Source organism: Lobosporangium transversale (assembly GCF_002105155.1).
Source record: "Lobosporangium transversale strain NRRL 3116 chromosome Unknown BCR41scaffold_85, whole genome shotgun sequence".
NCBI lineage: Eukaryota > Fungi > Mortierellomycota > Mortierellomycetes > Mortierellales > Mortierellaceae > Lobosporangium > Lobosporangium transversale.
The window spans coordinates 44,281-56,324 of NW_019029063.1; the positions used below are offsets into that span (position 1 = coordinate 44,281).

General features: G+C 40.4%; 4 protein-coding genes across 4 annotated transcripts; 1 reads left to right on the forward strand and 3 right to left on the reverse strand.

Moving 5' to 3' along the window:
* Positions 1 to 30: 30 nt before the first annotated feature.
* On the reverse strand, positions 31 to 1,195 carry BCR41DRAFT_390842 (hypothetical protein; the record flags this gene model as incomplete). Its single annotated transcript, XM_022028288.1, has 3 exons — positions 31 to 664; positions 865 to 953; positions 1,039 to 1,195. 3 exons carry the CDS (start codon positions 1,193 to 1,195, stop codon positions 35 to 37), a joined length of 876 nt encoding a protein of 291 aa, XP_021875337.1. The 3' UTR covers positions 31 to 34.
* Positions 1,196 to 1,895: 700 nt separating this feature from the next.
* Positions 1,896 to 3,519, reverse strand: BCR41DRAFT_365241 (hypothetical protein). The gene is made up of 4 exons (XM_022026130.1): positions 3,264 to 3,519; positions 2,855 to 3,115; positions 2,622 to 2,762; positions 1,896 to 2,504 (listed from the first exon to the last, which is right to left on the reverse strand). The coding sequence occupies exons 1-4, from the start codon at positions 3,418 to 3,420 to the stop codon at positions 2,026 to 2,028; spliced, it is 1,038 nt and encodes a 345-aa protein (XP_021875338.1). The 5' UTR covers positions 3,421 to 3,519; the 3' UTR covers positions 1,896 to 2,025.
* A 481-nt stretch (positions 3,520 to 4,000) lies between these two features.
* BCR41DRAFT_365243 (hypothetical protein) lies at positions 4,001 to 8,545 on the forward strand. Its single transcript, XM_022026131.1, has 15 exons — positions 4,001 to 4,426; positions 4,607 to 4,635; positions 4,747 to 4,832; positions 5,175 to 5,335; positions 5,463 to 5,540; positions 5,642 to 5,703; positions 5,799 to 5,847; positions 5,949 to 6,079; positions 6,170 to 6,526; positions 6,614 to 6,872; positions 7,001 to 7,133; positions 7,233 to 7,438; positions 7,573 to 7,788; positions 7,903 to 8,078; positions 8,205 to 8,545. Exons 1-15 carry the CDS (start codon positions 4,310 to 4,312, stop codon positions 8,470 to 8,472), a joined length of 2,328 nt encoding a protein of 775 aa, XP_021875339.1. The 5' UTR covers positions 4,001 to 4,309; the 3' UTR covers positions 8,473 to 8,545.
* A 203-nt stretch (positions 8,546 to 8,748) lies between these two features.
* BCR41DRAFT_390845 (hypothetical protein) lies at positions 8,749 to 10,516 on the reverse strand (the record flags this gene model as incomplete). Its single annotated transcript, XM_022028289.1, has 2 exons — positions 9,321 to 10,516; positions 8,749 to 9,072 (listed from the first exon to the last, which is right to left on the reverse strand). The coding sequence occupies exons 1-2, from the start codon at positions 10,464 to 10,466 to the stop codon at positions 8,749 to 8,751; spliced, it is 1,470 nt and encodes a 489-aa protein (XP_021875340.1). The 5' UTR covers positions 10,467 to 10,516.
* Positions 10,517 to 12,044: the final 1,528 nt, after the last annotated feature.

The window sequence follows — 12,044 nt, forward strand, 5'->3', positions numbered from 1 at the left end:
AAAAAAAAAAAAAAAAAAGCAGACTTTATTCTTTTTACAGGTCAGCGATCTTGACAACCGCTTTTCCAAAGTTCTTCCCTTGAAGTAATCCCAAAAAGGCTTCAGGGGTGTTTTCGAGACCCACAGTGACATGCTCCTTGTAGATGATCTCGCCATTCAGGAGCCATTGGGTGACCTCCTTTTCGAAGCGTACGCGGACCTCGGTCGAAAAGTCATAGACCATGAATCCTAGGACCTTGAGACTCTTGACGATGATCTTGTACAGGTTCTTTACCGCATAAGGTTGAGTAGAGTTGTAATCACTGATATGACCACAAGCAATGATCCGACCATGTTTATTGATAACCTCGATCGCAGCCTCTAGAGTTTCGCCTCCAACATTATCATAATAAATGTCAAACCCCTTTGGCCCAGCTAATTCACGCAGAGTTTCGAGAATGGACTTGTTGACTTTCTTGTAATTGAACGCAGCATCGAACTTGAGTTCGTTTAAAAGGTATTGGACCTTGTCATCGGAACCGGCACTGCCAATCACACGAAGTCCGAAACGCCTAGCGATTTGGCCGACTAATTGGCCCACAGCACCTGATGCAGCCGAAATGAAGATAGTTTCACCTGCCTTGGGCTGACCAAGTTCGAGGAGACTACCATAGGCAGTGAATCCCTAAATAAAATCGTATTAAAAGATGGATTCAGTCAATTGAGTCAATTTAGTCATTCTCCAACGGAGTTGAATTGTAACACATGTTTAAAAAAAGTTCAATTACTGGCATGCCAAGAACACCAATATGATATGAAAGAGGGAGCGTAGATTCCCGTGCACCCTCTACGATCCTCAAAGGTCGATCGGCAGGATACGATCACCTCACCGACAACGTAGCTGTCAATTGTCTGCCCAGGTTTGAACCAAGTAAGATAATCAGCCTTCTGACCGCTCATCCTCCCTCTCAGATCTTTTTAGTAAAAATGTAAAAGATAACTGTCAGGCGATTGTATCATGTTGAAGGGCAGTTCAGGCTCCAAAGACATGGAGCTTACATGGATCAAGGGAAAGGGCAAGGTTACGAGTCAGGACCTCATTCTCTTTGAGTTTATCATCTACTTCCTGTGACTCAATACCAAGATGTTTCCCAGGAAGAGGAAACTCCGTTGGAGGCTTAAGGAAAACAATAGCTCGATTGTTTGCTTTAACCATAGCTTTACTTTTTTTTTTTTTTTTTTTTTTTTGCTGTTTTTATTGTTGATATTGTTATTGCTAAAGCGTTTAAAAATATGAAGTCTGAGCTAACTTTTATACTGTTGCTCGATCGGTGAGACGCTGCATTTTCTTCACTTTCTTAGTGGTACGAGGTGCTATAACATCTGGTGACTTTGGCGTAATTTCTTTTATCGGGTGCATTTCTAAGCAGTTTTTTTTTTTTTTTTTTTTTTTTTTTTTTGCATGGACCAGCCTCGTCTTGTACTGTAAAAGTAGCCTTTGGTAAATCGCATTAAGAGCTATCAGGGTGGTCATATTGCTTTCACTTGGGTGTATTATAAATTAAAGTATCATGATTTGCCATTTGTCATCCTCGAGCACGCGAGTATTTAAACATAGTGAGCTGGGTGAGATTGTACTATTGCCTGATGGACGTGCTTGGGTGGGGTGTAGGATGGCCCCCTCAAAGCGATACTCCATATTGGTGGTAAATGATGCAATTCATAGATTGCCGGACATAGATCACTTGCCTGGAAACTGGTATTTATAAGCTCAAGGCCAAGGATGAGAACTATTGGAAGGTTGGAAGGAAATGTTGAACGCTGCGTGATAGAATGTTTTATAAGAAGAGCGAGGACTAAGATGAGGCACATATGCAAAATTTACGCGTTGTTTAGTCGACATTTAGACAAAGTGACTCGTATGTGGCACTTAGTGAAATAAGGGACTCTGTCTTTATTATGAGGTGCATGATGTCGAGCATTCGTCTTTAATGTTTCGTCAAGTCTTCTGCTTTCTATCTTCCAACTATCTGGCTCTTGCACCTTTTACAAATCAGCAATCTTTACGACCTGCTTCCCAAAGTTCTTTCCCTGCAAGAGCCCGATAAAGGCCTCAGGAGCAGCCTGGATCCCATTGACCTCATCGACACGGTAAACAATCTCATTTTTGAGTAACATTTCCTTGACATCACGGAAGAAATCTTCGGAGTATTGTTCATAGAAATCCGCAACAATGAAACCGCGCATGGTTAGACGCTTCGAGACTACCTGCATCAAGTTCTTGATACCATATGGATTCGTAGTATTGTATTGAGAGATCATGCCACAAGCAATGATGCGTCCATGGGTATTCAGATTGTCTAAGGCAGCCTCCAAGGTTTCGCCTCCTACGTTCTCAAAGTAAATGTCGATACCTTTGGGTGCCAACTCCTTGAGCGCATCGTGAGCAGTGCGCTTCTTATAGTTGAAGGCATGGTCAAACCCAACCTCCTTGAGTAGGTAGTCCACCTTTTCATCTGATCCAGCTATTAGATGGATGGCATGCAGATTAGTTCCAATGTTATTTATTTATTATTATTCTATTATTATTGTTATTATCATATTCATGTAGAAAACGAGGGCATTTGAGTGGGAGCACTGACCTGATCCGATGACGGTAAGGCCCCAAGCTTTGGCCAGTTGGCCAGCAAGTTGACCAACAGCACCTGAAGCAGCAGAGATGAAGATAGTTTCGCCTGCTTTGGGTTTCCCGATATCCTTCAATGAAGAATATGCAGTGAGGCCTGGTAAATGATATAGAGGTTTAGCAAAGATGACAAGATGACGTAGATAAATGATTTTCATGGGAAAATTTTTATAATGTTGTTCCACATACCTGGCATGCCCAAGACTCCAACGTAGGATGATAAGGGCAATTTGGATTCTCTAGCATCAGGGATGATACGGGTCGTGGGAAGATCAGGCAAGATAGTGTACTCCTCCCAGCCGATAAATGCATGAATGATAGAGCCTTTGGGATATTTTTCATTCTTGCTTTCGATCACTTCAGCAATGCCACGAGCATCTAACGGCTGGCCAATCTCAAATGCAGGACTATACGACTTTTTACTGGCATCTCTCATCTTGCCACGCATGTCTTTATTTTATTGAAAGCAAAATCAACGAAGAAAAGAGTATAGAGGTTATAGTCAGAGATCTGAGGATATTGACCAGATGAACTGCCAGTAAACCATTAGCAGAATATAACGGAGTAAAGGCTGTCCGTTACAAAGACATCGACTTACAAGGATCAAGCGAAATGATGAGGTTACGTGTAAGGACTTCGCCATCCTTGAGGACAGGTTTGAAATCGTTGTTAGTCTTGGCAGCAAAATGTTCACCTACAACGGGGAATTCGGTAGGGTGCTTGAGATAGATGATGGAGGTGTTGGAAGAAGGCATGGCTGATGATAATTATAATAATAAAAGGGAATTTTGGGGACGTGAGAAGAAATGGATGGAGAATAACAGGCAAAAAAGAATCAGCTCTGGGGATATAATATGTAATTATGAAACAAGACTTTCTTTAGCGACTTTCTTTTTTATATTCCCAGAAACGACGTAGGATTTCAAATCGTTAAAAAATGTCGTAGTTCGAAATGTATCGGTTGGATATACATTTGGCCGCAATTGCTGACAAACAATAACATAAAAATATTAACGAGAAGGAACATGGAGAGAGCAATTAAGGCAGGGTCTACTTCCATCAGAAGTATCAATCATCGATCAGAACCGAAGACATCTCAAAGTAACTACTTGCACACAGTTATTACAGTGTGTCCACCATGTGAAATGGGTGTTCTGGATGTTTCAAACTCTGGCAATGGAGACATATTCTGAATTGACCGATTGTTGAAGATACAAAACACAGTTTGTTCACTACGCCCTCCTTTTGTTCCTTGGAAGGGAACCCAAGAGTCCATTATTCATAAAAATAAAAAAACAGGAATGAGCGTTTTTATTGTTGCGCGAGCGGTGCATACCAGATAATGTTCCTGTCCCTGTCCCTGTTTCCTGAATGTCTGTGTGTGGGATGAACTAGGCAAGAGGTCCTCACTCTTTCCATGACCGAATTTTTGTCTCCTAGGCTTTGAGTCCTGGACCTGTTCCCGCCTCTCCCTTCATTACTCTCACATTTTCTTTCTCCTTTCGACTCTTCTCTCTGTTCTACTTTTCTCCCTTTTTTCTCTTTTTTTGCCTCGCCTCGGGTATTTCTTTTCCTTGCCTCTTGTCATCTGTTCCCTTTTGCATTCTTTCTCGCAGGGTTACATTCATACACAATAAAGAGCATATGGCTAGTCAAGGCTACTCGCCCTATGCATACCTCTCGGGAGCGCAGAGCCAACAGCATACACCGCCTCCTCGACCCTCCTCCACTCCGTCCTATGAGAATCAAGGAAGTCACTTGGTACGACATCATTGCACCATTACACATGCACACATTATATTAAGTCAATGGCACAAACCCATTATAACAAAAAAAAAAAAAAAAAAAAAAAAAAGGATAGTCAAACTCGAGGTTTATTGACTAATAGTTCTTGGAGGATTTTTTTTTTTTTTTTTTTTTTTTTTTTTCATTGCATGGTAGATCATTGGCAAATGCATGTATTGTAAAAGGTTAGACCTTGGAGCAAATTCTTAATGCCCTTTCTGCACGACGAATGATAGCTCTGTATTTCTTGGCATTCTGATACCTATTCTTTTTTATATATATATATATCTTTCTAGTCAGCTTTGCTATCCACAGGCAGTCAAAGTCTTTCAATGCGTCACATGCGACACAATCAACGACCTCATCCCTGCTCCCGGTATTGGTACGTCATGAGGATTACGATCTTTGAAGTTTACTTGCAAGCCTAGAAGAGGAGAGACCAGGATTGGTTAGACCAGGATTGGTTAGACCAGGATTGTTACGCCAGGATTTGTTAGACAGGGACAACAAGCAGGTCTCAACAACTCATCAGATACTGGACAATGCTTTTATTTTGAATCTAGCCTAGATAATGTCTATACGAGCAGGGAAAAAAAAATTGGCTCAGCTGGTCTTGTGGGCTGGTACACACAGCCCAACCACTTTGGTCAACCAACCAAATATTGGCTATGAAACTATTTTAATTTTTCACTGACCATGCCGACTTGCTTACGCCATCATATAGTTCCACAGGAACCTCTCACGTTGCAGCAGATCGAGCGGGAGATCGAGAAAGCTAAGGCTATTCAGCGCGAAAGAAGAGGCGATTTAGATTACACTAATCTCGAAGCGCTTTTGCGGGAAAAGTTGAAAAAGTTTGCAGCGTTTAATGCCAGTTTCAGCAGCGTAGGTGCCTTGAAATACAGTTGAATATTCATCACTACAGTCGGCGCCGTAGGATACACTCAGGATGATCAAATGGGACTGACTATGCTTAAAAAATGATATGATCTCGTTTTTACACACTTGATAGGGACGTCCAATTACGCATGAACATTGCGGAGTGAATCTTGAAGAAGCTAGGAAAGCCTTTTCAATTCTGGTTGCTATGGTATGTTTTCCTGTGTTATGGGATCCAATACTGTTATATACTTCCTTTAATCAAAGTTTCTTACATTGTCAATTTGTTTTTATGTACATCAATCCTCATAGCCGAATTCAATCGCGTTGGCTGTTATGACATCTGTGGAGGCGATCCTAAAGCGTCCTGGAAAGTATGTCCCTGTTAATATGAGTGAATGAGTTTTTTTTCTTTTTCCTCATAATGCTGAATTGTATGGGATTTGATGGTTATGCGTTCTGGTAATAGAGAACTCAAAGATAAGGAAGATCTCAAGTTCATTATGATCATGTTTGAGGTAAAGATCTGCTATATTCATATTCTAGTTTCTGAAGTCTATGATGATACTTGACAAGCTAATGACCATGATGATCGCAATGACCCTTGGATAAATCCTAGTGCCCTTGGCTTTCTCGTCACAGGACACCACAAGAATCAGATTATCACCATAATATCACCAAACGTTTATTTACGATCATTAGCAACCTTCCCAGTGACCTGCATGAGCATTTGTCAAGCTGGTTTGCAAAGTATGTTTTTTTATTTTTTATTTTTTTACATGTATATGCTATTGAAACTTCTAAACAAGCTTTGCAATCAATTAATGAACGGTGTTATAGCATGTCGACCCAGATCTTCCATAATCGAATCAATTTTATCAACAAGTTCATCACACAGCGGCTTTCTAATCAACAAAAGTCAACAGATCGACACCAACATATAATTTATCAGAGCGATGCACGGATCATGGCTGCTGCAAGGGTTATGCACCTCTTCTTCAAAGCGAATCAACCTAATGAGAGGGATTTGCTTGATGCTAATGGAAAGAGCCGATCTACAAACGATTTAGTCATTGTCCCTTACTCGCGTGATGCCGCATCAAAATCACAGAAAATCCCAATCGATGAGTATTACAACATGATTGTCGATCTCATCGACCTTCCTACAGATTTTGTCGCATGGGAGAATCGGTCGGCGTATGTATTTGCGTGTTTTGGACTTTTTTTTTTTTTTTTTTCTTTTTGTACTTGATTCTAACCATATCTCATCTTCAACCGATATAGAATGTTTTCTTTCTGTCAGTACCCGTTCCTGATCTCAATGGGCGCAAAGATGCAGATTATGGCATGGGATGCAAAACGACGAATGGAGATCAAGATGCAAAAAACTATTGAGGCTTTACTTGCTCAGAAACGACTTAGGGCAGCAGAAAATGGGGAAATCAGTGGAGTAGTCTCGCTGACTCAGGCAGAGCTGCAGCAAGCACCGCTACTCATCCTTAAGGTTCATCGCAATAATCTTATAGAGGAGTCTCTCACGCAGGTAGGGGCTTTTTTTTTTTTTTTTTTTTTTTTTAGTTTATGTCATTTTTAGAGGTGTTTAGAACCAGGCCTCTTGATCTGATTTTTCTTTTTTGTGTTCATATATCATGGTGCTGGGCTTTTTTATAGTTATCACGGAATGAGAGGGACCTTGATAAATCACTTCGTATCGAATTTATTGGCGAGGATGGCGTCGATGCGGGAGGTCTTCGGAAAGAATGGTTTTTACTCCTTGTACGGCAACTGTTTGATCCTCAGTATGGTATGTTAAATTTTTGATTAGCTAAACGTGCAGATTGAGTATATTCTAAGGTTAGTCAATTACTAAAAAACCGCTACTACACTTACTCCGACCACTTAGGCATGTTTGTGTATGATGATCACTCGTCACAATGCTGGTTCAACCCAGCCTCTTTTGAGTCTCTAGATCAATTCTACCTTGTGGGAGTTGTTATAGGCTTGGCGATTTACAATTCCACTATTTTGGACCTTCCTCTCCCTTTGGCTTGTTACAAGAAGCTTCTGAATACACCTGTTGCCCTCGAAGATCTTGCAAACTTCCGACCTGTAAGATAAAAAGGAAAAAAAAAAAAAAAAAAAAAAAAAAGTTTAATTTGGTTCTTTGATCTCTTTTTTTTTTCTCGAAAAAATATTACTAATGCCTACCACAACTATCTTTGCTGACTTGTGTTTTACTATAGGATCTGGCAAAAGGATTCGATCAACTGCTGAATTATGATGGTGATGATGTAGAAGACGTCTTTTGCCTTAATTTTGTTGGAGTATATGAGGCCTATGGAGAGAGTGTAGAAGTTCCCCTGATACCCAATGGTGAAGATATCCCCGTTACTAGCCTGAACAAGCGCGATTACGTGGAACGATACGCGAATTTTGTGATGAACACGAGTATTTCAGATGTATGTCTTTGTTTGGATCAAAGCTCTAAGTGGCTATGCTATACATACTTTCAAATCTGTTAATTCATCATTGTTAACATGGACTCCCTTGCATATTTTTTATTGTCGTTTCAGCAATTTGAATCTTTCCGTCGTGGTTTTTATTTAGTGTGTAGTGGACATGCCCTCTCGTTGTTCCGACCTGAAGAAATTGAATCATTAGTCCGAGGAAGTGCAGAGCCATTAGATATTGACCAACTGAGATCTGTTACTGAATATGAAGGATTTAATGATGAGCACGACGTGATCAAGTACGTCTATGGGCTAATGAGTATTTGCTTAATTTTCTGTTTGTCCTATCCTGGTTAAGCGTCTTGGAATACGAGTGGGAGCTGAGGCACTCATATTTTCTCTTGGTGTTGTTCATTGTTTAATAGAAACTTTTGGTCAATTTTCAAGGAGTTTGAAGACAAGAACCAGCGTCGATTGCTACAGTTCATTACAGCTTCTGACCGATATCCTGCGACGGGTATTGCAAACCTGTCGTTCAAGATTACATGCATGGGAAGCCACGACTCAAATCGATATCCGACCACACACACATGTTTTAACCAGCTGTGTCTGTATAACTATAAGGGACGAGAGAAATTGAAGAACATGCTTTTGCGAGCAATGAACGAATCCGAGGGTTTCGGTGTCAAATAGCGTTGTCTTAGTTGTTTGAAACATAAAAGTACATAGAAAAAAAAAAGTCAAATAGCAAAACAGCAAAGGAGCAAACATTTTTTTAATTGTCATTTTTAACTGTATCTGCAATTCTGCTACTTTACAGTCCGCATTTCATTCATTGAATATCATCATAAAAAAAAAACTTTATTTACGTTAGTTGAAAACCAGCTCAAATAACCCAGAGGAATGTGCATTTGCTATGAATGATATGAACCTAAAGTTAGGCTTTTTTTTTTTTTTTTTTTTTTTTTTTCACAAGACTACGACAGGCTCCGATTGCGCACCCTGTGCGTTATTTGGTTGTGCAAACATTTGTTCCTGTTGTTGGTAACCATCGAGTTCAAGTCCGTCCACATTCTCAACCACTTCATCCAAGACTGAGAGGATATTCTTGGGTGGCTCAAACTCTTCATGCTCCATATCCGAACTATAGATTATGCTTCCATCCTGATTCTGGGCATGCTCCTGCTCCACTGAGTTGTGGTCCATTTCCGCATGCTCATGCTCTTCCTGAATAGAGTTTTCACGAGAATAATCATGAATCTGCACAGAATTGATCTCCTTTGCAATCTTGGACTATTTGATACACAAACAAAAATGCACAATTTGTAAGTTGAGAAGACTATGGTGATAAACATCACAAAAAAAAAATAGGGGTGCATCATTGATGTGGCGGGCAATATTTACATGTACATGTACTTCTGCCTCCAGCAAAATAAATTATCGATTTGATTTGATAAAAGCATTTTGCCCAACAGCCAGCATCAAACACATACATACACACACACACACCCAAAAAAAAAAAAAAAAAAAAAAAAACATACTTGAGCCTGTTCTCGGAAAGCTAGCTTTTCACTAAAGATTCGCAAATTACCTCCCTGTGGAGTGTGATTAATATATTCCAAGCTGTTCACCTTGGATTTGACTTTAGAATAATCCACCTTTTTCGGAGGAGAAATTTTGAAAGAAGACCGTCGACTGGCAGTGGTTGTTGTTGGACTAGTGGAAGAAGTACCGTTCGAGGATGTGGAAGACCTTGCGCTGGGAGAGCGAGAGCGAGTGCTGTTGTTGTAGTTGGGATCGTTTTCATCTGCACTGCCAGCAGACGTTTGACTTGCGGCGCGACCACGTTTATAGTCAATATTGTCGAACGAGCCGACCTTGGACTTGACATGGTCATAGACGAGCTTTTGAGTAGGGATAATATGTTTGGAGATTCGACGGGTGGGACTAGTAGGCGACTTTGGTGGACTGGCCACAGAAGAACCAGCCGGGGCTGAGCTTCTTCGAGAATTATTTGGAGATAATGGCTTTGGCGTAACGCCTCCTGCACTAACTATTGAGGTTGTGGCCCCAGTGGTAGCTGTCGCTGTTGCTGTTACTATTGTTGCTGTGGAAGGCCGCGCAGTAGGAGAAAGGGGTTTTTGTTGTTCGTTCGCTGTAGCCCTTGTACTTTTTAGGCCGGTAGTGACAACGAATGGAGGAAGTTTAGGTACAGTTGTGCTAGCACTAGCAGAAGCTCTTCTAGAGGAGATAGAAGACTTTGTAGGTGCAGGGGCCAATGTGTCATTGTCGTGAGTTTCACCTGCAGATGTTCCTGAATCGACAGGAATGGATGTAGGAAGAGCTAATTTGGCATCGACTTTAGGCTTAATGTGCGAAAAGTCTTGTTTGCCAAAAGATTGGATCTTCTTCTCGGAAGGTTTTGGCTTGTAATGGATTTGCTCTAATGAACCAACTTTTGATTGAATATTCGAAAACCGCTGATTGGAAGGCAAGCGTGATGCAAGTTTAGGAGATGTGGCCGAGTCAGAAGCAGAAGCAGAAGCAGAAGTAGAAGCCGAAGCCGAAGGGGAGGTGGAGGCGTTACGAGTTGAAGAAGAAGAAGAAGACATCGAGGTCTTGCGTTCCACCTTCACACGAGGTCCCGAGACTGAGACGGGCTTGGGCGATGCAATAACAGTTGTCATGGAGAGAGCTTGAGAATGTGAAATGAGTTGAATCAATTGAGAAAAAAAAAAAAAAAAAAAAAAAAAAAAAAGAAGAGCAGGAAGAACGAGCGCGTGAGAATGTAATGAAAAGGAGGAGAAAGAAGAGAAGGAAAAAAGACGCGTAAAGTGTCTGGAGCTTCTCTCTCTCTCTCTCTCTCTCTCCTCTTTCTCTACCTCTTTCTCTTTCCTCGGAAGTGTGAGAAGGGGCGTCAACTGTGAGGATAGTGTGGTGAGAATAGTGTGATAGCAGGTGTGGAGAAAATCAATGTGGTTGATGTGATGAAAGCACATGCACGCCAACGATGATGTTTGTGCAAATGGCATTTATGTGCGATGTCTGTAATGTGTACAGCATTACATGCTCGAGTGCGCAAGTATACAAATGTAACTGGATGCATGCATGTCAAATTAATGGAGACACCCCTGTCATTGACAATGATAATGTGCCATGGGTTGATCGTTCAAGGCCCGTGAGAGCTTTCCGTCCATGCGTTTTTCATGATTATTTATATTAATTTAATTTTTTTTGGAAGGTACAGTAGCATGTTCATGTAAACAAACTAGCGCAAAAAAAATAATAATAAACAGCGTGAGTGAAAGCATTGGTTGGGGGACTGTGTGTATTTAAGGCACACGATGAGAAAAAAAAATAAAATAAAGTGGCCAAGTCTTTGATTTATCAGATACCATCTAGATTCGCCTACTGGTTTCTCAAGGGAACTTGAGTGACATGATTGATGTAAATCCTAATCGATGCATGATGGTATAAATATATGATGTTATAGTACGTATCCACAATGTTTGGACCACACGGACACTCCAGTACTCCAGAAAAGCAAAATTCCTCAGGTAAGAAAAACGTGACATACTCTCGAACCGATCTCTTGAGAGTGAAGCACCATAAATATCGATGTGCATGTACAAGAGTTTGTACAGAACCTTTTTTTGCTTGGAGGAGTGGAACAGTATGCATGCTCCAATAAATAATAATAATCACCAACTGTTGTGCCTGCTCAATGCTCTGTGGGTGGGTGGTTTAGCTGTCACTAAATTTTTTTTTTTTTTTTTTTTTTTTTGATTATGCAATCCGATTTTTAATCGTCGTCTTTAGCAATGACTTACGATTCAGATTCTTCAGAAGAAGAAACTAAAAAAGAAATCCAAAAAAAAAAAAAATGAAAATAGTTTTTTTTTTTTTTTTTTTTTTGTTATATCTTGCAACTCTTGTTCAAGGAACAAGGACCTGCCTTCAGCTTATTCAAGCAAGGCCATAATCTTTGTCATATGGAGGAAATCAGCCTTGACTCATGTACACAATGACACAGTGTTCCCGATACTGATATCGTACGCATCTTCCTCTTCTCTCCGAGGAAGATAAAAAAGATACTTTCTATTGAAAGCAGGCTGAATTTTTTTTTTTTTGCTCAAAAAAAAAAAAAAAAAAAAAAAAAAAGGAATATGTCATCGATTGTTTCCTTTTTTTTTTTTATAGAGTCGACAGCAACTGCTGCTGCAATAGAAAACAATAGAGCGCGCAGTAAGCAGAGAAGAATGTAT